The 26,568-nt window shown below is 40.2% G+C and overlaps 1 protein-coding gene across 1 annotated transcript in view; it reads left to right on the top strand.

Moving 5' to 3' along the window:
* Positions 1 to 26,568, top strand: part of JAG2 (jagged canonical Notch ligand 2) — a 96,484-nt gene that overhangs the window by 18,662 nt on the left and 51,254 nt on the right. The window contains exon 3 of the mRNA XM_073349842.1: positions 23,759 to 23,813. Coding sequence (XP_073205943.1) covers positions 23,759 to 23,813 — 55 coding nt within the window. The remainder of the gene's footprint in view (positions 1 to 23,758; positions 23,814 to 26,568) is intronic.

Below are 26,568 nucleotides of genomic sequence, written 5' to 3'. Positions count from 1 at the left end.
CCAAGAAACTGGATTGAGCAACTGTAAATGAGGAAGCCATGACAAACTGGACACTTTTTCAGCTTAAAAACTAACTTTTTTTTTAGTGGTTGCATGTTTTGCTGTTACTAATTGAACAATGCTGTGCTAGGAGTGCTTGGGAATAGTTTGTTATGGGACTAGATTTAAAAAGTGATGAAGAGCTGTTAACATCTTTATGATAAGTGGCTTCATTCCAGTTCTTCATGGTCACTTGGCCATATCACAGAAGCAGTAGCAATTGGTACCCTTTGAGGAACTAGCTAGAAGCCAAGGATTGGGGGTGGAGAACTTGCTCAACTACTTGACCATTCAAAATAGGGGTGATATTGATAGTACAGAGTTTTGTTTTTATTTTTAAGCTGCCTACATAGGGACATGTCGTGATTGCACGTCTGAATGGATAAATGTTTCATCTTTTAGTAGGAGGTTCTAATTACTTAAAAACAGATCTCTTGTCTTGCTGGATGTGTATGTGGCTTTGTTAAAGCATACATCTAACTTTTTGTTTAATATTTGTTAATTACTCAAGCTTTTAGACTACAGTGCTACAACATTTTATTTTAGAATATTAAAATTGCTAAGAGTTAAAAGGTTTCAGAGTAACAGCCGTGTTAGTCTGTATTTGCAAAAAGAAAAGGAGTACTTGTGGCACCTTAGAGACTAACCAATTTATTTGAGCAACTCAAGTACTCCTTTTCTTTTTAAGAGTTAAAAATAACTCACTCTTGCAAAAATGTTTGCCATACATTGGAGAAACTATAAGACATGCATAATCAAAATATAAGTTTACCTTTTAGTATACACAGTTGCAATACAAAATACAATGCATGCAGATGTTCTCTGTTTAGACCAGTAATTAAAGTACATTATTACATGGCTAGTTTAATTCCCTCTTGACTTGAAGTTGAAATTATAATGATGCAGAGCTTGAAACATGCAGAGGACCTGATAATATCCATGCCACATGGAGCATGGGGGGAGGGAAAGAACAGTATTAATTACTAGTTCAGCTTTGAATTCTAAATATCAGTATAAAATGTAAACCATTAATGGCTCTTCATGGTCATTACATACACTTTTGAAAGAGACAATTTAGCTTCATTTTCACCAGCATTAGAAGAGAATGCAGGAGGTATGTTTCCCTATAACAGCTATGGTCATGGAGAACATACAAATCAAAACTTAGTAGCTTTTGAGAATCAAAACTTAGTAGCTTTTGAGAAGTGAATAGATGACCCTGCATGTCCAAAACAACTCAAAAGGATGATAGTAAGGTTGGAAGTTTTTTGAATATTCAAATATTTGAGTATGAATGGTGTTGACAGCACTTCACACAAGACTGCGTTGCAGACCGTTCACACTTGTTTTGTATTCCAAGTTTTCTAACTTCATAGATGCTTCATTGTATATTTCTGCTATTGGAGCACTCCATGTGAATTCCTGGAAATGGCTTGAAGGTCACTTCAATCAGCTGGCATGGAGAGCACTAAATCTTAAATAATTGTGTAGCCATGAAAGCATCTGGGATGGAAGTAAAGAAGGAAATTGCTCTAGGCTGTTATGACCACGCAAAGAGCATGTCTATTGTCTTCATCCATCATGTCTCTCCTCTGAAGACAATATCCTCCTCAGAAAACTAGTGGAAGGAGAAATCTTTGGGCTGTGTCTGAAACCAAAGTTCAAAGCGGTTAAAAAGCTATTCGCATAACAATTTTAAAAGCACTTTCTGTTGAAGTAGTGACTTTGATTTCTTAAATTAACTTTACAACGATTAACTATATATAAAAAGATTGCTTCTACTTTGAATAGTAAGGGGGAACATACAGATGAACTTTCTGTGACAACTTAAAAAAAAATGAGAAATTTCTGTGTGCATGCACGTGTGCTCTCCTCTCACCACTTCAGAAGTATTTATTGTGACACTGTCAGACCAGATGGCTACAGGAGAGTAATAGAAGGCAGATATATTAGCCCCAGGTTAAGTAGGTCCCTTTTCCCTGGGTAAGGTAACAGGGAAGGTTCCAGAACAATCAGGAATCTTCTGGAGACAATTAAGACAGACAGGCTGATTGGCTGCAGGTGTTCTAATCAAGAAGCTGCTAGAATCAATTAAGGCAAGCTAATCCAGGCCCCTGGGTTTAAAAAGGAGCTCACTTCAGTTTGTGGTGCGTGTGTAAGGAGCTGGGAGCAAGAAGCGCTAGGAGCTGAGGGTGAGAAGGCTTACTGTTGGAGGACTGAGGAGTACAAGCATTACCAGGCACCAAGAGGAAGGTCCTATGGTGAGGATAAAGAAGGTGTTGGGAGGAGGCCATGGGGAAGTAGCCCAGGGAGTTGTAGCTGTTGCACGGCTGTTCAGAAGGCACTGTAGACAGCTGCATTCCACAGGGCCCTGGACTGGAACCCGGAGTAGAGGACGGGCCCAGGTTCCCCCCCAAACCTCCCAACTCCTGATCAGACACAGGAGGAGTTGACCTGGACTATGGGTTCATGAAAATGGCCAAACCGTGAATCTCTGAGGCGAGCAAATCCGCCAATAAGCGCAAGACCCACCAAGGTAGAGGAGGAACTTCGTCACATTATGAAGAGTGACATTGAGGGAGGATTTATGAGATTCACTCACTTGGGAATCTGGTAAAATAGAAAAAATTGGATTCATGTGACTTAAGTCTGTTGATGACCTTGAATCCCAGCTCAAAGTACAAATTTTTATTTGGAAATATAAGTTAAGTTTGAGGGAATGGGGATGTTGCCTGGTAGTAGTCCTATATACAACAGCTACTAAAATAATGTTTGCAATTCATGGCACCATCAGTTTTGTTTTCAGCAACTTAGTGACATTTCTAATATTAGTCAGCAGCCTGGGGTGTAAAAAGAAATCTTAGTTGAATTGACTTATACCCTTGTTTTTGTTTATAATAAAAAAGCTATAGTTTGAGACTCCCAGATGACTTAAGTCAGTTATTTACTGTGTTGCCAAAACATTAAGGATTCAAAACTGTTATCAAAGATTATAGTTAAGGATATTATACAGAAACATGACTACTTCACTATTCTCTCATACCAGTTCAAGTGGCTTTGCTTCATTAGCTAACTGAAGGAAGGTGGGGGGGGGGGGGGCTCTAGCGTTGCTTTCCCAAACAGATATTTGCTTGCTGCATTAGCTCTGTTTCCTGTTCTGGCTCCAGCAAGTGGAAGTAATTCTCATGCTGTCTCCTTGCTTTGTTTTGGAAGCTGATAAGTGTTAGGCCTGGGAAATAAGGCTACATTTCAGTTTGTATCTTACTTTGCTTGAGTAGCCTCTCCTTCCTGACATCACAGCGCTTGTGGAAAAATCTGTGTGTGAACAGTGTGTCCAATTTCTCTGACATCTGGAAGAAATGGCACTGCAGGAGAGGCTCTTGCTCCTCTTTTATAAGAGGCGCTGTTACTCCTGATGCATGCAGCCTACTAGGGAGCGCTAGTCCTGCATAGCAGACCTCTGGAGGCATGCTCATGTCTCAGACAGAGTCAGTCAAACATTGCCCGTAAGGCTGAGGACATGCAAAATCTGATGGGATCCTGCTCTCCTCTGTGGAAGAAGTGATGGCATTACTAGATATGAATATTGAGTTCCCGGAAATTTCTCCAGCTTCTAAAAAGGACTCCTAAGAAGACTGTTCCTCATAGTACCTGTGTATTAATCAAAACCTCTCCCAGCATAGTAGTGCTTATGGCTTTACTGAATAATGACACCTTGGAATTTAGTACAGAAATGTTAATTCAGTCGTTTAACTATAAAACCTGCGGTTAGGCCTCCGTGCAGTCTTGGATCCAGAAAGCCTCTATTCTCCTCCCCCACCCCTCACCCCCCCCCCCAATCTAATGGGGTTTGACTTAAGTCTTGACTCATAATTATTCCCTCCCTGTCTCCAAATTCTGAAGCTGTACTCCGACCCGGCCCTGTTTGACAGCTGATGCCAGGTGCACCCTCCTGGGGCTATTCTATATTCGCATGATATTTTGATCTTTTAAAAAAAGAAAAACCTACAACAATATAAAATCAATGTGGCATGTACTGAATGAAATAAAAACTGGCTAACTGATCTCAAAATGTAACTGTAAATAGTCAGTAACTGGTGTTTCGAACAGGGTCTCACAGGGTTCAGTTGTTTTTGATTTTTTTTCTCAGTGACCTGGAAAATAAACCATAAAATCATTGTTGAAAGAGTTTGCAGTTGACCCAAGAAACTGGGAAGTGGTAAATAATGAAGAGGACAGGTCACTGATACAGAACAGAGAAGAGCCATGAGATCATAGAATCATAGGACTGGAAGGGACCAGGAGAGGTCTTTATAGTCCAGTTCCCTGTATTCAAGGCAGGACTAAATATTATCTAGACCATCCCCGACAGGTGTTTGTCTAACCTGCTCTTTAAAATCTCCAATGACTGAGATTCCACAACCTCCCAAGGCAATTTATTCCAGTGCTTAACCACCCTGACAGGAAATTTTTCCTAATGTCCAACCTAAACCTTGCTGCAATTTAAGCCCATTACTACTTGTCCTATCGTCAAGTTAAGGAGAACAATTTTTCTCCCTCATAAGTTTTCAAGTACATAAAAGATTATGTCCCCCTTCAATTGTCTCTTCGTCAGACTAAACCAATCCAATTTTTTTCAATCTTCCTTCATAGGGTCATGTGTTCTAGATCTTTAATCATTTTTATTGAAGTGTGATTTGAATGATTTGGAGCATGGGAAAACATGTCCTTATAGTGATAAGTTAAGTAGCCTTATGGAGATCACTCTAACAAAGACAAGGTTAAGCAGTGGCTTGATCACTATGTAGGTGCCTACATGTGGGAACAGAAATGAGATAGCAGGCTCTTTAGTCTAACAGGTAGCAATTCAGGCTATCTAATGGCCCCTTCCAGGAATTCAGGTAATCAGTCCTTTTCGTTCTGGAAGAGACTGGATAGAAAAATATTCCCTGGTTGAAGTATCTTGGTCTGATTCTAGGCACTTGTTAAAGTGTCTGGAGACTTCATATTTATGGATGACAACACTTCAGTCTGTGACCTGAAGTGGTTCATTAGGGGAATTCTCTGCCATCAACCTCTGGGATGCCTACATGCCGTTTCTAATTTAGCTTCAAGGTACTATCAAGTCTGTGTCTGTTGCTGGAATTTCCAGATTGTCACAGTGCCTCATGACTTCAGGTGATGAGTTCCTTGCCAGCCATACTAAATTGTTCTACATAAGAACAGCCATAGTGGGTCAGACAAAAGGTCCATCTATCCCCAATATCCTGTCCTCTGACAGTAGCCAATGCCAGGCTCTTCAGAGGGTATGAACAGAACAGGTAATCATCAAGTGATCCATCCCCGGTTGCCAATTCCCAGCTTCTGGCAAACACAGGTTGGGGACATGATCCTGCCCATCCTGGCTAATAGCCATTGATGGACCTTTCCTCCATGAATATATCTAGGTCTTTTGAACCCTGTTCCTTGGCCTTCACAACATCCTCTGTCAAAAAGTTCCACAGGCTGACTGTGTTGTGTGAAGAAATACTTCTTTTTGTTTGTTTTTAACCTGCTGCCTATTAATTTCATTTGGTGACCCCTAGCTCTTGTGTAATGAGAGGGAGTAAATAACACTTCTTTATTTACTTTCTCCACATCAGTCATGATTTCATAGACCTCTATCATATCCCCCCGAGTCATCTCTTTTCCAAGCTGAAAAGTCCCAGTCTTATTATTCTCTCCTCATATGGAAGCCATTCCATACCCCTAATTTTGTTGCCCTTTTCTGAACCTTTTCAATTTCCAATATATCTTTTTTTGAGATGGTGCAACCCCATCTGCATTCCATGGTACGCCCACATCTTGAATATTGATTTATATAGAGGCAATATATTTTCTGTCTTATCTATCCCTGTCTTAATGATTCCCAACATTGTTAGGTTTTTTTGGCAGGGGGTTGCCACTGCACATTGAGTGGATGGTTTCAGAGAAGTATCCACAATGACTCGAAGATCTTTGAGTGGTAACAGCTAATTTAGACCCCCATCATTTTATGTGTAATTTGGATTGTTTTCCAGCGTGCAAATTTTGCCACCTCACTGATTACCCCTTTTTCCAGATCATTTATGAATATGTTGAACAGTACTGCTCCCTGTACAGACCTGGCAGACACCACTGTTTACCTCTCTCCATTCTGAAAACTGATAATTTATTCCTGCCCTTCGTTTCCTATCTTTTAACCAGTTACTGATCCATGAGCAATCTTCCCTCTTATCCCATGACAGCTTACTTTGCATAGGAGCCTTTTGGTGAGGGACCATGTCAAAGGCTTTCTGAAAATCTAAGTACACTACATCCACTGGATCTCCCTTGTCCACATGCTTGTTGACCCCCCCTCAAAGAATTCTAGTAGATTGGGGAGGCATGATTTCCCTTTACAAAAGCCATGTTCTCTTCCCCAACAAATCATGGTTAATCATCTACATATGAAACTTCCATTTCCTCTTTACTTTCCTCTACATATAGTAAAGGAGCCTCAAATTAATAGTCTAAACACTCTGGGCCTTATTTAGAGTGTGTGTACTTAGTAACTGTACCATATCAGGTTTCAGAGTAGCAGCCGTGTTAGTCTATATCTGCAAAAAGAAAAGGAGTACTTGTGGCACCTTAGAGACTAACCAATTTATTTGAGCATAAGCTTTCGTGAGCTACAGCTTACATCTGATGAAGTGAGCTGTAGCCCACGAAAGCTTATGCTCAAATAAATTGGTTAGTCTCTAAGGTGCCACAAGTACTCCTTTTCTTTGTACCATATCAGTCCCACAATATTTTTTTTTTTAGTATTTACAAAGTCTGTTTTTTCAACTTCTATTGTGATGTACTTAGTAGTAGCAAAGCCAGCACCATCTTTTGCAGAGTCATTTTTACAGGTAACTACCATTTAGTGGACTCCTGTACATATGCAGTGGACTCTGGTTTCATATGGTGGCTTTTACTAACTTTAATGGTGAGAACACGTGTATATAACCTTACAGAAATCACTGAAGTATCAAACTGTTTTGTGACTTTGTTCTGTGTCATAATTACCACTATCTTTGAGAATTTGTTGAGGGTGGGGGTGAGGTGGAGAATCTTTTAGTATCTCAGACTGAAAGTTCCCTTCCTTGAAAGCCATAAATACAATTCTACAACTCAGAATTTTCAAAACTGTAGTTATTTAAGGATTTGACTAGTTTAGTGTGGAATAAACTACTAGTATACTGCAAATGTGATCTAGGTATTGTACTATAAAACAAACAACAAAAAAGATGAAAGAAACCTTGCTTTGCATTCTTCTGATCACCCAACTTTGTTTCACCTGCCAAACGTTTCTCCGCTAGCTAGGAGAGAAGGCATAGTTTCCTGAGGGCTTTTGTTTGTCTGTTTATGGTTGCTGAAGACGTTCTGTCTCTTTGGTTAGGTAAGGAGGAAAGCAAATCTCTGACACCACCTGATCAACCATGGAATTTGTAGTTAGTTTGTAAACACTACTTGCTTTACCACAATGCTGGCGTTAGCGGAATGTAATATGTAGTTTGTTCATGGAACTAGATGCTCAACCTTTGAGGCAAGCATTTGTTTTGACAGGCAAATACTCTTAATCTGAAGAGGAGGAAAGTACTTACAGAATTTAGAAGTGGAGACATGCCTAAAGTAATACAGGATTACGTGAGGTATTCTCACCCAACCTAGAAATGTAATTAAACATATAAACTTGAGTTTTGTATGATTGTGGCTAAATTGAAACTATCTTATATTGAATGACAAATGTAAAATTGACTGTTAAAGTGGGAGTACAATGATTGCACACACAGCTGTCAGAATTGCTGTAGAAAAGTCATGAGAAGGATTAACTTTGTGTAAGTCAGGCTAGAAAAGTTTTAAATAGACTGTAACCTCTTCATTCTCTGGCCCATATAATCAGAACCCTGTTAAACTTTTTATTTATGAGCTACTTTACACAAGTGTTTGTCTACTTAAATGATTGATCAAGTACATGACTGAAGGCTCTAAGATCATTCCATGTTGCCACTATGAGGCTAGTCCATAGAGTTCATGATAAACTAAAGAATTGCCTTTGTTGGACAGATTGGGACTCTGAGTACACAGGAAGACTTTTCCAGCTAGTGTCATAATAGACATCACCAGCCTAACAGAAAGGAAAAGAGTCAGAAGGTGACAGCTTGGACTGTACTATGAATGTTTGTGTCAGTTCTATACCATATCTCTATATCAGACAGCCTCTGTGGAAGAAAGTATCACAGAGATCCTCATATCTGGATAACTGAGAACATCTGGGATTGTCTAGCTTAGTCAAAGTCTAGGGAGAGTATACAATTAAAGATGGACTTCCAAACACTGATGTCTAAATTGTAGTGGCTAGGGTTGTGACCGCCTAGAATCAAGAGTCCACATACTTGGAACTTGGTCTGTTCAAGAACAGTAGTTGTATGTAAACATGCTGGAGATTATGGCCTAGAGACCTAGTATTCTTCTATCTTCCCACCCCTCCCTCAGGAGTGCACTCTGTCCCATGTGACCTTTTCATTGCCACGTACTTGGCAGGAAAGGAGAATACTTAATGATGTAATGAGTCTCCTTGGTAGATCTTTGAGTGGTCTCTGGATTAGGGAGTGACAGATCAGACCTTCCTCTAGGGAGGTGTTGGGAAGGGATCTCTTTGCCATTGGACGAAACAAGAAGCTAATGTCTGTCTTCTCATGGCTCAGATAAAGAACTGCATTAGCAAGGGAACATGTTCTTCAGTCACTGGAGAAGGAGGCTGCTATATGCTTTTGCACCAATTGCTCTGGCAGCAAAGGTACTGGCAAAACTCAGAGACAAAATTTGATCCTAATATCCCTGTAGTGGTGCAGACAAGTGTGGTTGCATTGCTGTTTGCAACAGAGTTCACAAAGTGTCCATCAGGCTGTGATTTGGGCCTTGGATCCCTCAAAACTGAGGCACCTTACTTCATCCCCGCCCCAGAATCTTCATTGATAGCTTGTAAAAGAGTGTATAGATGAAGGAAATTGTATTTCAGAGCAGGTGAGTAATGTCCTTCTGGTGGGTGCCAGAGGGGGAACAATTGCCAGTGGAAAAAGCTTGCAGACCAACGTGGAGTCCTCTGTTCACCCTATGCAAAAACTGAGCGATTGAGTACTTTAATTGTTGAGCCGAACTTTAAAGATCTGCTCTCTCCAGATATTTTGGCCTATCATGAACTTACTAAAAGTAGATTAGATTAGTGTCTCTGTGGCTTAAAATAAAATAAAATTTAAAAAAAAAATCCCTGTCCCATAAGAGATTGAGGTCCTAACAAGGTGGCTAAAAATGCCTTTCCTTTCCCCCTGCTCCTTGAAACTCACTAGAACAGTATGTCTTCCTGATCACTGATTGACTTGTATAGTGAGTCTCAGGCTCTAGTTGCTGAACCATTGCCATTAAATATCAGACTTCCAATAATGCAGTGCTATGGATTTGGCACCTTGGAGGGAAATCTAGAATACTGTTCTCCATCTTTAATGAGTCTATTTGTCTGACTGTGTTCTTCCAACAAATGTATGCCCATTGCTGTGCACTTGATGTTAAAAGGTCCTTTTGGGGTGCTACTTGGAATGGACTAAAGCACTTCAGTTCCTTGTTTGTGTGTATGTGTTTTTTTTTAAAATACCCATTTAACAGCATTGTCCAACAAAATGCTATGTCTGTGTAGATGTCAGATAGCATTTCACATTGTTACCTCTGTCTTAAAGTTACATATGCTAGCCCATCATTTTGGCATCTGAGCACCTTCCACGTACAATTAATACCAGCAGTGAAGTCTGTGGTGGATTTCATGGAGCCTCTGGATCGTCTCTTTTGGAGTAAAAATTCTGCTTGGGTTTTTTTGTTTGCTTGTTTCAAGATTTTATTTGGGTAGATGGGTATGTCTGTGTCATTCTTCTTAGGGTCGAAAGGCTTATTTGGGGAGGAAGATTTTATTTATTTAATTTTGCAACACTTTTCTTAGATGGATGAATCCAGAGTCTGAAAAACTTGCTCTGGAACTTAGGTCCATGGCCAGATCCTTTTGGCTGGGTTTTGTGTTTGTTTTTGTATCTGAAAGAGGCAGGTAACTGTCTTTGTAGTTCCGACCTAGTTTGAAAATAGGTCTTAACAAAGCTGGTTTAAAATTGAGGCAAGGCTGCTACCATTATCTGTTACAGATGTCTGTAAAATAGCTATTTGTTCCCCTCTCAATACACAGTTTAATTGCTTGGCTTTGGCTTCCAAAAAGGAATCTCTATTTGGGACTCCCCAGGCCTGGAACTTTTTCCCAAGGTAAGGGGGATGATGGTGATTAGGATGTTCCTTTTCTTCAGCTGGCCAATTCTTGCACATAGGGTTTGTTACAATTTTAACTTCGCATCTAGAACATCTGTAAAGTTTCTTGCTCTCCAGGAGCGAGAATACAAAAAATATTTGTTTGTCCGTATAAGTGAAGGAAAATGTTATTTAACTTCAGTTTCTTTGAAGAGATCACTGCAGGATTCTCTAGCCTCAATTCTGGCACCCTTTTTGTTTGGGGGGAGGGGGGAGATCTGATTCTCGCACTTTGTTTTTCCTTGGGTGCATCTTATCAAGATTTTGAACTAGCTGTTCTTTGCCTACCATGCAGTTGAGTGAACTAACTGGATTATTGTGGAGAGCAGCATCTGTACCCAATCCCCTTGCTATCAGACAATGAGTAGGAGCCTGGATTGTGTTCTGTCTCACTAACCTAAAGGGTTCTCTTAAGATGTCTTTCCCCTCCCATGCCATTCTTAAGAGCTGGGAGATTCAGCCATACTGCACTGGATTAATAGGTCCAGCTGGACAGGAAGCAATGGTGAGAGGTTCTTTCTATTAGTTCACTGACCCTTGGTAACTATCGAGTCAGAATAATACTGCTCTGTGAAGTGCAAGAGGTCTGAAGTGAGACCACCAAAATGACAGAATTGAGTTAGTCTCTAAGGTGCCACAAGTACGCCTTTTCTTTCTACAACATAAAAGCATCTTCCTTTTTTTTTTCCCACCCTTTCCCCGCTCTGAGGCATGCCAGGGATAAGTGATGTTACTCGATACTGGTGGGATCGTGCTTCACTGAAGACAGCAGACTGTGAAACTAGAGTAGACAATGCATACAGAAAAGTGCTGATTTAACCATGGAACAGAAAATATACACTTGGTAACAGTTGGATGTAGAGAGGTTCACTGGCCAATCTTTTCCATTTTATAATGCAGTCCTTGCTTCTTCCAACCTTCTGTCCCTATTAAAATATTGATTAAACTGTTTTAGTGACAGAATCCCAAATGTAGTTGAAATACCCTTAATTAAGGGTAAGTCCCTTTTAATATACAGTGGCTTGTTATGGAATCTGAAACGGGAAACAATGCATCTAGCGTCACTTCCAGCTAAGAGACTTAAAATTTGCAGTTGTACAAAATTATTTTGAACGTGAGGGGAGAGGGTACAAATTAGCTAACAACAATTTGAGGTTACAGCCTAATCTGTGGTGTGTACTTCAGCAGGCTAAGTGTGATTGAGATGAATCTTTCTTGATCTGTTAATGTCCTTGAAATTAGGATTTGATTCATTGTGTGGTGTTTGCTTTTTGAGAATATATATCATAAGTGTTAAAGGTTTAACCCATGAAAAGACCTTGCCAAACAAAACTAACTTTATTTTTGGGTCTGTTTAATGAAAATCATTCAGCAAGTGGCTTTGGTCAACATGAAGCCTTAAAATCATCCCAAAGATACTGATTCAGTTTTATTTAATAAGTCTTTAAATGCATCTCTTCAGAAAGCTGAACAAGTAGTCTAGTTCACAGAGAGTAGTATTTCTTGGAGGAAAATAGAAACTGAACGTTTGCATAACCGGTAGCCTTTGACACATACTTAGTTGCTTCATTCACGTGAACACTTGATTGGGTTTAATCACTTTCTTCTTGAAAGAAACTTGCACATCAAAGTCAATAAAAATGAGACTTGACTTACAGTGCTATCAGCTGTTCATACAGTCTTCATATGTCAGTAACTCACAGTAGGTGTTGATTAAGGGGGTGGGGGGGGGGGGAATTGTCCTCTAGTGTAACATTTGCTACCACGATGATGAACAGTAAATGCTATCTGATATCAAACAGCTTCCATTAATTGCTTCATATAACATACAAGTTGATATTTTATCAGTTTTTAACTTGCGTACTTCATGTGCAGTAGTTTTGACTTTTTCAAAGTAGTTTCACTGGACGTATTGCTTCTGAGAGGTTTTTATAGTTGCTTATTTAGTAAAATATTTTAGAAAACCATAGGTGACTAAGTCTCTATGCAAGAACAATGATGGGTTGCATTAATAGGGAAATCTTGTCTAGACTAGTAGCCTATATTCTAATTTAAATATACTTAAAACTAACACTAAATCTCTTGATTTAGTTCTGACTTTTTGGAGCTAAGCTTCTGGCTAACTCTTAAAGCACCATATTTAAAAAAAAAAAAAAATTCAGTGTTCTTACTGGCTTCCATAAATCTTCCCCAAATTGTTGCCTTTAGGAATACAGAACACTGTTTGATATAAAACACCTTGTATTGGAGAATAATCTTTTCTTGCATGTGGCAGAAGATAAGGCCTTCTAGGTAACTATTATTTCTAACAGACGAGCATGAGCTTTGCTACATTTGACCAATCTTACATTTATAAAATGTGATCTTTCAGTACTATTATAATCAAAATTGTACTCTGTAAGACTTTTTAATAAAACTATCTAGTATTGGTACATATCTGTCCCTATTGTGAGCAGGCAATGAATGTTAAATTATTGATCTTATGATAAGGTCAGTATACACAATATTGAGATATATATATATATATATATATATATATATATATATATATATATATATATATATATATATATATATATATATATATATATATATATATATATATATATATATATATATATATATATATATATATATAACGTCATTAATGCAGTCACATGACTACTGAATAACTTTTGATAGTTGGGCTATAATCTTAGGTGCCTCAAGATGCATCTTATATCCTTCAAAGAGGTAATTGGAGGGTCTAGTAGCGCTATGTATGTCAGATGGATATCTGCTATTACCTTAACTGGGGCTGCAAAAAGGCTAATACAGTCTTTTATTTCATAGAACAGACCCATTATCAGCTTGAAAAGAGTGGGTTTTTTTTGTTTTGCAGATGTTGAAACTGTAATAGTTGTACTTGCACTAAATGGAGGACTAAGTTATGGAGTTGTCTCTTGTTTTAGTGTTAACTGTATCCAAGATGAGACCTCTTCCCACCACAAAAATTAATTCCTTTCTTTAAACATATCGCATATATGGAATTGAGGATAGAGTTAGAAGCTGAGATGGCCATGCATATTGGTATATTTTTCTAGAGAGGTAGAAGAGTAAACTCTGAATTGGAGCATACCTCAATTTGGTAGAGGCTCTGATACCATACTCATAACTCAACTGCTGAATAAAATAATGATTACGCAAAAGCACTCATGCTCTTTTCCACAGCCAAGTAGAAATCAGGAAATTTCATAATAGAGAACTTCCCTAACTGAGAACATCCCTTTAGTATAATGAAAGAACTATTGAAAGAAAACTACTGATGGACAAGTGTAGGGTTGATAGCATTTTTAATATGAAACTTCTTGGCAATGCCTTTAATTTCATATACTCACATAGGTACAGTGGTAGTTAAAAAAATCTACATTCATAATCCAAATATCTACTTCTGCCTAATACAAAATATGAAAGACTAGGTGAGAGTGTGGGATACCAGCAAGTTTCAGAATTTAATGGTATGAGTCCTTTCTTCGTCACTCTTCTGGCCCATTTATGTCTTACATTTTGAGATGTAGCTTTTAAACATTTTGAGGTGTTGGGGCAGGGAGAAAGTACTTTTAATGTAGTTCCTCAGTTTTACAAGACTGTCTTGCGCCTTTTAGTAGTCTCTAAATTATTAATTAAAACAAATATATAAGAATGTTAAATTTGAGTCCAAAACTTAAGCTGCACATGTGTGATCATGCAATTTGTGACTGTCAAATCAAACCATACAATTTTTCTGCACCTTATATGCGTAACATCTTGTAATTTCATTCTTGTATACTTTTAATTTCCTCTTCCATATTGGTGTGGCATATCTTATTTTAGGATTTTGGGCACCTCTGTGTTGTAAATTTTCTCTTTAGCCAACATGCAGCCTTTCCTTGGTGCAATTCAGGGAATGAGGCAGATTGCCTAAGCTGAGTTTGGTGACCTGTGTATGCCAGGAAATTTCTGTTGCTCCAAATATTGTAAATACAGTGTCATATATACAGTACAAGAAGCTGCAAGTTGATACAAGGTTGTTGAAAAATCCATGTTTTGTATTACTTTAGTAATAGTATACTACTGTGTAAGTATAGACAGGAGGCACTGCACCTTCAGCTGTGGGATTCCCTATTACACACAATTTAAAGTACACCTCATAACCCTGTTCACACTTTTGGACTCCTATGAAGTCCTTCTCTCAGCACATATATGCACCTCTGTTACACTACAGTATGCAACTAAATTAGCCATGGACACATTCTCAGTAAAGTTCTCTTCAGCTGTACACTTGATATGCTTGGCAAAATAGCTTGGCAAAATAAACTGGACGGACTGTCTAATGACGCTCACTTCCGACAAACACCCTCTTTCCAAGTGTCATAACGTGGTAAATCAAAATGAAGATTTGCTTAAGGACTCTTGTTTTCAGTGAAGGTTAATACCATGCTAAATTTTAGTTTTGAACCTTCAGCCACTGCTGTAAAAAAAAAAAAACTTTTAAAAAAAAAGTTGGATATGTCTCTTGCCTTTATTTAATTAAAAAAAGGAGGCGGGGCGCTAAAAGTGTGTATGATCCTCCTTAAAAGCTGAAATGCTTTTATGCCTTTATGAAAAACGTTCTCTTTTTGGAGAGAGTTTCAAACTGAAAAACATAATTGAACTGAAACGGAGGGTAGAAATGGATTATACAGCCTTAATTAACAAGTGTGGTCACTGCTCTTCCAGAAGTATTCCAGTTTTGATCACCAGTATCACAGTATAAGCCTTGGTCCCATCTTGCAGACAGTTACGTGGGTGTCTGAAGCAAGTGAGTAGTTTCAGTGAAATCAATGGGACCACTCATGCTTAATTTTTTTTATTTTATTTTATTTTTTTTAAAGCTGCAACACAAGCATAGAGATTGGATTAGGGGACCTACTGTTTACATTTATTGGTGAATTGCATAGAGGATTGGACTCACTTTGAATCCCCTTCCTCTGTTATTTCAGAGGAATTTTAACCATCTGAAGAGACAGGGAAGTGTCTGCACTCTAACAGCTAATAGATACTATATTGCATCTGAAATACAAACCTAATTTGTGGCAGAATTGTTACCACTAAGTATCTGCCTTGCATGAGTTGGACTACTAATAATCATGAGACATGGGGGTTCCAATGGACTCGACAAAGCTATTAGAATCATAGAATATCAGGGTTGGAAGGGACCTCAGGAGGTCATCTAGTCCAACCCCCTGCTCAAAAGCAGGACCAATTCCCAATTAAATCATCCCAGCCAGGGCTTTGTCAAGCCTGACCTTAAAAACTTCTAAGGAAGGAGATTCTACCACCTCCCTAGGTAACGCATTCCAGTGTTTCACCACCCTCCTAGTGAAAAAGCTTTTCCTAATATCCAACCTAAACCTCCCCCACTGCAACTTGAAACCATTAGTCCTTGTCCTGTCCTCTTCTACCACTGAGAATAGTCTAGAACCATCCTCTCTGGAACCCCCTTTCAGGTAGTTGAAAGCAGCTATCAAATCCCCCCTCATTCTTCTCTTCTGCAGACTAAACAATCCCAGTTCCCTCAGCCTCTCCTCATAACTCATGTGTTCCAGACCCCTAATCATTTTTGTTGCCCTTCGCTGGACTCTTTCCAATTTATCCACATCCTTCTTGTAGTGTGGGGCCCAAAACTGGACACAGTACTCCAGATGAGGCCTCACCAATGTCGAATAGAGGGGGACGATCACGTCCCTCGATCTGCTCGCTATGCCCCTACCTATACATCCCAAAATGCCATTGGCCTTCTTGGCAACAAGGGCACACTGCTGACTCATATCCAGCTTCTCGTCCACTGTCACCCCTAGGTCCTTTTCCGCAGAACTGCTGCCTAGCCATTCGGTCCCTAGTCTGTAGCTGTGCATTGGGTTCTTCCGTCCTAAGTGCAGCACCCTGCACTTATCCTTATTGAACCTCATCAGATTTCTTTTGGCCCAATCCTCCAATTTGTCTAGGTCCTTCTGTATCCTATCCCTCCCCTCCAGCGTATCTACCACTCCTCCCAGTTTAGTATCATCCGCAAATTTGCTGAGAGTGCAATCCACACCATCCTCCAGATCATTTATGAAGATATTGAACAAAACCGGCCCCAGGACCGAGCCTTGGGGCACTCCACTTGATACCGGCTGCCAACTAGACATGGAGCCATTGATCACTACCCGTTGAGCCCGACAATCTAGCCAGCTTTCTACCCACCTTATAGTGCATTCATCCAGCCCGTACTTATTTAACTTGCTGACAAGAATACTGTGGGAGACCGTGTCAAAAGCTTTGCTAAAGTCAAGAAACAATACATCCACTGCTTTCCCTTCATCCACAGAACCAGTAATCTCATCATAGAAGGCGATTAGATTAGTCAGGCATGACTTGCCCTTGGTGAATCCATGCTGACTGTTCCTGATCACTTTCCTCTCATGTAAGTGCTTCAGGATTGATTCTTTGAGGACCTGCTCCATGATTTTTCCAGGGACTGAGGTGAGGCTGACTGGCCTGTAGTTCCCAGAATCCTCCTTCTTCCCTTTTTTAAAGATTGGCACTACATTAGCCTTTTTCCAGTCATCCGGGACTTTCCCCGTTCGCCACGAGTTTTCAAAGATAATGGCCAATGGCTCTGCAATCACAGCCGCCAATTCCTTCAGCACTCTCGGATGCAACTCGTCCGGCCCCATGGACTTGTGCACGTCCAGCTGTTCTAAATAGTCCCTAACCACCTCTTTCTCCACAGAGGGCTGGCCATCTATTCCCCATGTTGTGATGCCCAGCGCAGCAGTCTGGGAGCTGACCTTCTTAGTGAAGACAGAGGCAAAAAAAGCATTGAGTACATTAGCTTTTTCCACATCCTCTGTCACTAGGTTGCCTCCCTCATTCATTAAGGGGCCCACACTTTCCTTGGCTTTCTTCTTGTTGCCAACATACCTGAAGAAACCCTTCTTGTTACTCTTGACATCTCTTGCTAGCTGCAGCTCCAGGTGCGATTTGGCCCTCCTGATATCATTCCTACATGCCCGAGCACTATTTTTGTACTCTTCCCTGGTCGTATGTCCAACCTTCCACTTCTTGTAAGCTTCTTTTTTATGTTTAAGATCCGCTAGGATTTCACCGTTAAGCCAGGCTGGTCGCCTGCCATATTTACTATTCTTTCGACACATCGGGATGGTTTGTCCCTGTAACCTCAACAGGGATTCCTTGAAATACAGCCAGCTCTCCTGGACTCCTTTCCCATTCATGTTAGTCCCCCAGGGGATCCTACCCATCCGTTCCCTGAGGGAGTCGAAGTCTGCTTTCCTGAAGTCCAGGGTCCGTATCCTGCTGCTTACCTTTCTTCCCTGTGTCAGGATCCTGAACTCAACCAACTCATGGTCACTGCCTCCCAGATTCCCATCCACTTTTGCTTCCCCCACTAATTCTTCCCGGTTTGTGAACAGCAGGTCAAGAAAAGCTCCCCCCGTAGTTGGCTCGTCTAGCACTTGCACCAGGAAATTGTCCCCTACGCTTTCCAAAAACTTCCTGGATTGTCTATGCACCGCTGTATTGCTCTCCCAGCAGATATCAGGATTATTAAAGTCACCCATGAGAACCAGGGCGTGTGATCTAGTAGCTTCTGCGAACTGCCGGAAGAAAGCCTCATCCCCCTGGTCTGGTGGTCTATAGCAGACTCCCACCACTACATCACTCTTGTTGCTCACACTTCTAAACCTAATCCAGAGACACTCAGGTTTTTCTGCAGTTTCGTACCGGAGCTCTGAGCAGTCGTACTGCTCCCTTACATACAGTGCTACTCCCCCACCTTTTCTGCCCTGCCTGTCCTTCCTGAACAGTTTATAACCATCCATGACAGTACTCCAGTCATGTGAGTTATCCCACCAAGTCTCTGTTGTTCCAATCACGTCATAATTCCTTGACATCACCAGGCCCTCCAGTTCTCCCTGCTTGTTTCCAAGGCTTTGTGCATTCGTATATAAGCACTTGAGATAACCTGTTGATCGCCCCTCATTCTCAGTATGAGGCAGGAGCCCTCCCCTCGCAGACATTCCTGCCTGTGCTTCCTCCCCGTATCCCACTTTCCCACTTACCTCAGGGCTTTGGTCTCCTTCCCCTGGTGAACCTAGTTTAAAGCCCTCCTCACTAGGTTAGCCAGCCTGCTGGCAAAGATGCTCTTCCCTCTCTTCATAAGATGGAGCCCGTCTCTGCCTAGCACTCCTCCTTCATGGAACACCACCCCATGGTCAAAGAATCCAAAACCTTCTCTCCGACACCACCTGCGTAGCCATTCGTTGACTTCCACGATTCGACGGTCCCTACCCAGGCCTTTTCTTTCCACAGGGAGGATGGACGAGAAAATATTGCATACTCTCATTTTAAGAAATGTAGAAAAATCGCATATTGTTAGTTTGAGATGTGAAACTGGGGATGTTAGTGTATGCAGGTTAGTAATTAGTGAACTTAATGTAAGGACAGTGATTCCTGGGCTGGGTCATGCTGAACACGTGTTTGAATTAAAGATTCAGAGAAGTTGTAGAATAACTAAACTGAACTTTACCTCAAACTTTCCTAGAATCTAGACTAAACTATAGCCATCCGAGTAGACTGCAGTTTAAAGAACTTTTTTGGACAGCAGATATTTTTGAGCAGCATTCAAGATGGGTATGGACTTTGCAGAACCCTTTTGGTATTGGTGTAAACAGAGATCATTGTATATGCAGAAGGCACCTCTGTGTTACTGCACGTGCAAAAAGTGAGACAACCTGAAACCCTTAGTCTTGATGGTCTAAAAATCAGGCCCTAAAGCATGTAGCCCATTGTTTTAATACAATTAAAACAGGATGCAATGGCACACTAATGGTAGGAAGACTTTTAAGAGGTAAAATTACAGACTAGAAAGAACTCTGATCCTTTACATAAAAACGTAACATAAATTAATAAAAGCAGGAACCTAAGCAAAATTCTGAGTTGGGGTTTGGGGGAAGGAATAGATGTTACCAAGCAGGGCTGGATTTAGGGGCAGGCAATCGAGGTGACCACTGAGGGTGCTGGGCTTGGGGTGTTTTTGTTAGTGACAAAAGGGAAAATAGAATGTTTGCTTCAGGTATTCCGTACATGGATTCATTTTTCACTAGCCTCCTAGAATGTTCTGAACCTATGTAGAGTCTTGTAGAACCTTCCAGACTGAGAACTATGCTTTTGTTGAACCTCCTAGAACTAGGGTGGGCAAACTTTTTGGCCTGAGAGCCACATCGGGGTTGTACAACAGTATGGAGGGCCAGGTAGGGAAGGCTGTGCCTCCCCAAACAGCCTGGCCCCTGTCCATCCCCTCCCACTTTCTGCCTCCCTCAGAACCCCCGACCCATTCAAACCTTCCCAACCCCCCCGCTCCTTGAATCCCTGACTGCCTGCTCCCAGGACCCTCAGAACCCCCAACCCCCCTCAACCCCCTGCTCCTTGAATCCCTGATTGCCCGCTCTCAGGACCCCCTTCCCCCTCAAACCCCCTGACCCATCCAACCCCCCCCGCTCCTTGACCCCTCCGTTCCCCGTCCCCTAACCACTTCTCACCCCCCCTCCCCTGAACGTCCACCGCATCCAACTGCTCCCTGTCCACGACTGCCCACGCGCCCCCCCCCCCCCCCCGCCCGGGACTCCCTGCCCCTTACCATGCCAGAGCCAGCCATGCCCCCAACAGGAGCAGCCGGGAGCTCAAGGGCCAGGCAGGACGGTCCGGTGGGCAAGATGTGGCCTGCGGGCCATAGTTTTTCCCCCCTCTGTCCTAGAATGTTGTCAGCCATGCCCTTGTGGAATGTATGGGGGCGGGGTGGTGCCAATTAGTGAACTATAAAAACAAAGTGAGAGCCCAGCTGCAATATTGTGAACCTTGTTTTATTTGTGTAATTGTGAAAGTGTACTTGTGTTTTTAAAACTTAAATATGTTCTTTATTAGTTGCTTACACTCTTCAATTGGGCATCAGAGATACCTGTCAAACTCCCGTCTATGCAACAGTATAAAAGCAATACTGTTACTTGTTAAGCATGGCAAAAGAAGTAATGTTTGACAGTCACTAGTGGTGAACGCAGCTTTTCAAAGCTCCGGCTCATTAAAACATATCTTTGATGGCTGAGAGATTGACAGCCTGCTATTTTATTCTTTTAAAATGCCATTGGCCAGTCTTTGGATCTCTCTGAGGCTATGCCTCAGTTCACAAGGGCAAAGATGAGAAAAGCGACGTTTTGAACTAAAGGATTAGGGTTAACGTTCTAAGGCTGTCACCTAGTGTAACACTATTTAATACTGGTCCACCCGATCTTGGTGCCCAGTTAAATTTCTTGATGTTAGTACATTTAAGTTATTCTTAAAATTAAATTTTTTCTATAGTCTTAGAGGAAACCATTTTTATTTGCTTATATATGGCATGAATAAATACAGATCCTAGTGCGCAAATTTATCTTGCGTGAGAGAGATAAATCATACGTGCAAATTATGCATTTAAGTCGTGAAATGGGCCACAAATGTAATAAAAAATAAGGTATTCAAAAGTTTGACAAATGGAGGGAGGGCTCTGAAGATGCTTCTCACCTGTGGCGCAATTTGGTCTCGGGCCGGTATTTGAGCTCGCATTCAAAAGCAAGAGAGCAGTCGAGAAACTGTGTAATACATCCAAGATTACAATATCCTTACTAGAACAATGTTCAGTCAGAGGGCTGCCAGAGTGTATGCTGAGAATCTCTTAACCACTAGAATACAACTTTCATGGAATATTTGTATATCTGTGTTGTATGTAGTTTCTTTATACCCTAAATGAATAGTAGCTGTGTAAGAAATGTGTATTTAGGCAGCTCTTAAAACTTTGAGGAACAGTTGAAATAATCCCTTTTACCTCCACTTTAATAATAATAATAATAATAATAATAATTAATAATATTATTATAATAAAAAAGGGGGGGCCTCTTGGAAATGTGAAGGTTGTTGTGCTGTCAGGCTTTTTACAAGCAAAGAACTGTTTGTTTTTCCTAGCTATGCTCTTGCCAGCTGTCCTTTTCCAAAGCAATCTCTCAGTAAAGAGAAAAAAGAACAGGAGTACTTGTGGCACCTTAGAGACTAACAAATTTATTAGAGCATAAGCTTTCATGGGCTACAGCCCACTTCATCGGATGCATAGAATGGAACATACAGAGAAGGTGGAAGTTGCCATGCAAACTGTAAGAGTCTAATCAATTAAGATGAGCTATTATCAGCAGGAGAAAAAAACTTTTGTAATGATAATCAACTTGGCCCATTTAGACAGTTCACAAGAAGGTGTGAGGATACTTAACATGGGGAAGTAGTTTCAGTATGTGTAATGACCCAGCCACTCCCAGTCTCTATTCAAACCCAAGTTAATGGTATCTATTTTGCATGTTCTAATAAATTTGTTAGTCTCTAAAGTGCTACAAGTACTCCTTTTCTTTTTGCGGATACAGACTAACACAGCTGCTATTCTGAAACCTGTTACTAAAGAGAAGATCCACTTCCCTGCCCAACACTTTTGCTGTCCCCTTGTTACCTCCTCCAGTCAGAAATTGGGCTAAATCTTTCCTGGTACTTTAGTAAATGAAAAGTAATTTTATACTAAAATTAATCAGTTGAAGAGCTGCAAAGTGCAGGAGTCTGCAGAATTCTAGAGAGAACCTTCAAACCATAACAAACTGCATTTTTAGCTGAAAGTGCATGAGGCACATTTATTCAGACATTGTAACAATTGTCCCCAATATTCACAACTCTCAGCATTTCTGTATCTTAAAAAATGAGGTCTAGAAGATGCATGTCTAAATAGGTCCTGCTGACTTTTTGTAGTATACCTACAGGAACCAAAACAATTGGTATTTTAAAAAAATACTCTATATTTATCTTCTAGGGGTGCTGCACAAGTTACGCTTTTAAAGCATGTAAACTCTGGAGTCTTAACAAGCTCTTTTGAGAGGGGCTAAGTGCTAAAGACCTATGGTAAAACACTGGTATACATCTGCTAATGTTAAGGTAGGGTATCCCTAGATAGCCTTCCTTGGTGCCTCCTTCCAAAAATAACCTATGTAAATTGACCCAGATTCCTTTTCCTAACAAGGGGCCTTCTATTTGAAAACTGAACTTGTCCAGGTCACTTCAACTCTGTAACTTGCTGTACTTAAGGAACGTTGCACATACTAAATTTTGTACAACTTAAGTGTGGTAAATGAGAACTTGAGACTTTTTTATGCGTCAAATTTAAGCATAAATTAGTATAAATATTGTATGTTTCCCATAAGAGTTGTGGGGTACTGTTGCACACTGGTTTTGTTTTAGTTAAATGTATATGAGCACTTCAGTTTGTTGTAAACAAGACCTGTAAGATAAACAGCTATTCTCAGTTGAAACTGAGATCTAGTAAATATTTAGACCTACAAATAGGACTGTAGCTTCCCCTCTGAATAAGTGCAGCACTTAAATGTGCTAGACCATTATGATCGGACTAATTGGATACTGTGGTGAAAACAATATTCAAGACTGTTGAAAGCTTTTAACTTTTTAAAGCTTTCTTCTTCCCTGCTGCTGCTTCCAAACTATAGCTACTTCATTCTAGATCACAAAACCTGGGAAGTATTGCTTTCACTTTTTTTTCTTTGAAAGGGAACATGTCCATCAAAGTACATTTCTCCTCCTCCTGCCCCCCCCCCCAATATTTTGCTCTGTTTAATTCTGCTGAAGAGCTCAGCCTTTTCCAGGTGCATTCTTCATATATCCCCTTTTATGAGAAGATAATTCTAAATTTTCAGTAGGAATCAGTTTACATTATTGGATTTTTGGACATCTTCACATGGTGGCTTTCCTCTTTTTAATTTAGTTTTTAGCCTAAACACTTATTAGCTATTTCTTGTAGCTAGTAGCTTCAATACATGTGAAGTGAAGATTGGTTAAAATAGGACAGTAACTTATACAGTTGTGGTGTTCTGCCTAATTAGAACTAAAACTTACGTTAACAGAGGGTCTCCATATGTGTTTTGTTTTGTTAGTGCTGTTTATATTTCTTAAACCAGCTCTGCTTCACAAACTAATGTTGCTAATGCAAGATTTTAAGTAGTACCTTTGAAGAATTTCATATTACTGCAAAAAAAAGTGAGATTTTTTTTGAGATTGCTTTGCTTTGAACCTTGGATCTGTCTTGGCAGTAACAAATGCTGTTTCCAAATCACTGTTCGTGGCTGGCTTTGTAAATGTGGGTGAGTGGGTTGGCTGGTTTTCTTGAACCCGTATCAAACTGGTGTTTGTTTCTTTTCAGAGATCATTCACATTAATAATAGAAGCTTGGGACTGGGATAACGAAACAAAAAATGGTGAGTATTTATGAAGAACTTCCATATTTCGCTCATCCAAAAGTGTATTTACACAGTGTACAGCAAAATTGTGTATGTTTGAAACTGGAATCTTGGATTTGGGAAACCTTTTCCGAATGCATGTGTCCTGGGATATTGCACTGAAAATTGGAAGTTTAACAGGGAAAAATATAGGTTAATAGTCACTAAAATTTCAAATGTGGCTCATTGTTAGAGGTAAATGAAACCTCTGAAAGCAGCATAATCAGGGGAAGACTCCAAAGTGTGCGCTTATGGAATAGCAGTTCTCTGTGATAAGTGGAAAACTCGTTAGAAGTCCGATGGAAGAAAAATATGACTCATATATTTTTTGTCAAGCTATTTGAGGGACTGGATGATGGCAAGTGAATATATTCCAGTCATTGGTTCCTGATGACCTGTAGTTTTCAATTGTGTTTCAAAGAAAAGCAAGTCTTGAATGCTCTTGTTGCTAGGGGAATTATGCCCACACTATTGAACACCCCCCCACACACACACACACACACACTGTTCTTTGGTCTCTGCAACTCATACTTAACAAGTGTGGTTAGTTCCCAGTTTTCATGGGCATTAAACTAACCCCTATTTCTCTCTTCCTCATCCATCAAAAGAAAACATACTTAAATAGGATTGACCTCTGTAACTACTGTTCACCATATTTTTTTTTTTTTGCCCTATAATTTCATTAGGTTTTTTTTTCTTAAACCAAAAAAAAAGTACTCAAGTGGCAATGTATTTACTAACTCTGGCTGGTGCAGACAACCTGGGCAGGGATGTCCGCTTGCTGTATCAGTACGGTAAAATTTAAAATGGACTGAGTAAACTGGTCACCATTTCTTTTCCCAATAGCCTAAAAGAATCTAATTTGAACACACTTCTTAGGAGAACATATAAATGTGATACCCCATTACTTTTTTCTTGATTAGTGGTGCTGGGTTTTGAATGTTTAGACTAGTTAGAGCTTCATGACTTCTATGATGGCTACTGTTAAAGTTGATTTACATTTAGAGGAAGGTAAAAGAGGTTGGAAGTCTCAAACTTTTTCAGACTAGCTCTAGCTTCCCACCCTCACTTTATCAGCCCATTTAACAGGACAAACATGATTATTCAAGTGAAAAATGTGTAACTGTCAAGACTTGACACTGTATTATAGATGGATGCTTTCCTAAATGAGACCTCAAGCATAGCTTCTAATGAAGCTTGGGTAATATGATGAAATTAAGATCTTAGCGTAAATACTCTAAGGCTTGATACAAACCTTTTTGCTCTAGTAACAGATTTTAAGAACTCTATGCTATATTATACAGCAAAACAAAAAAGCACTTCAGCTGCACTAAAGAATCTAGTTACAAATCAAAACAATGGTTTGATAGCTTTATATTTGGGAGACCTGTAATAGGGTAGCTGTCTTGCCAATGTGCACCTGACCAAAGAGAAACAATTGTCTGTTTCAGCTATCAAACACTGAATTTTGTCTTGCACTGGTATCATTCCAGAATGTCCTCAAAATTGGATATATTTTGAGTGATTGGATGCTAAATTGTTTTGTGGTAAACTGAGGTAATCTACTCTGTGTTCTCTTGGATTAGCTCTTGTGAACTTGAAACAGCTAAGAATCCAGCAGGTAGTGGCACTAATAGCAGTCCACACCAACACATTTAGGAGCACAATTCGATGTTCGACTTCCTTAGCATGTGGAATAAGTTCATCTTTGTAAGGTGCTTTGAGAACACAGCTGCAAGAAATATCTTGGTTAAATTCTGGCAGAACTATGTTGCTTATAGAATTGAAAAATAAAATCAAGCTGATTTAAAAACTTTATATTTTGTGCTGCTAGCACTAGGCCAGGGTCTGCTACTAGTCTGTGCTAACCCTATGGTCTGTCAAAGCTCCCTGTCCCCTCCAGGTTCCAGGGATGACCACTGGAGTAGGAGGTGCAGCCTGAATGGGTTTAGCTCACCTCTGTCTCTGGACCATAGCTCTGTGTGAAGGGGGGAATTCAAGTGCCATATAAATCCAGCATCTACTCCTTTAAAACTTCAAAAGATGCATTTAAATTTCCAGAAGGAACTGAAGTAGCAGCCATGAAGTAAAGCTTCACACTAGCATACTCAAATTACATAGTGCTATCTGGAAAATCCCCTTAGAGGTGGAGAAGTAAAGAACTATCTGTTGAGCATGCATGGAGGCCTCTGCTTTCAGAGGGGGACATGTGGTGGTCCCATCTAGTATACATTTGACATGTCAAAAGACATGAGCTGATGAAACTTCAGTGCTTCCGTGACACTTTTCTAACTTCTTACAAATATTTGGCAGTCGGAGAAGCATATTATAAGGTTTCAATGTCTTGCACATTCAGAGCTTAAAATGGCTTTGAATTTTAAAGGAAGCTTAGTGGAAGGGTAATCAGTGTTTGGTATTTTGGGCCTGAGGGAATGGGTAATGTGTTACAATCTTGTAAAAAGCATATACGGGAAGACTTATTATAATAACTTCACTGAGTCTAGAAAAACATTTGTGGACTAAGCGATAGACCAAAAAATGCTTATGGACTCTGTCAGGGATGGATTTGCGTAACCTGTAGAAGACCACAGAATTGTCAAATTACAGTTTGTAGCTTTAAAGAAAGTGCTAATGTGTAGGCATACAAGTGCAGTTGAGTAGAGTAAGTTTCCTTCATTCTTGGGTGCATGCTAATGTAGTTAGTTGGACTGGCATCCGAAACCCAAAAACAAAA

Source organism: Lepidochelys kempii, chromosome 6 (assembly GCF_965140265.1).
Source record: "Lepidochelys kempii isolate rLepKem1 chromosome 6, rLepKem1.hap2, whole genome shotgun sequence".
NCBI lineage: Eukaryota > Metazoa > Chordata > Testudines > Cheloniidae > Lepidochelys > Lepidochelys kempii.
The sequence above is the reverse complement of the archived record's forward strand: the minus strand, read 5'-3'. Positions and strand labels throughout refer to the sequence as shown.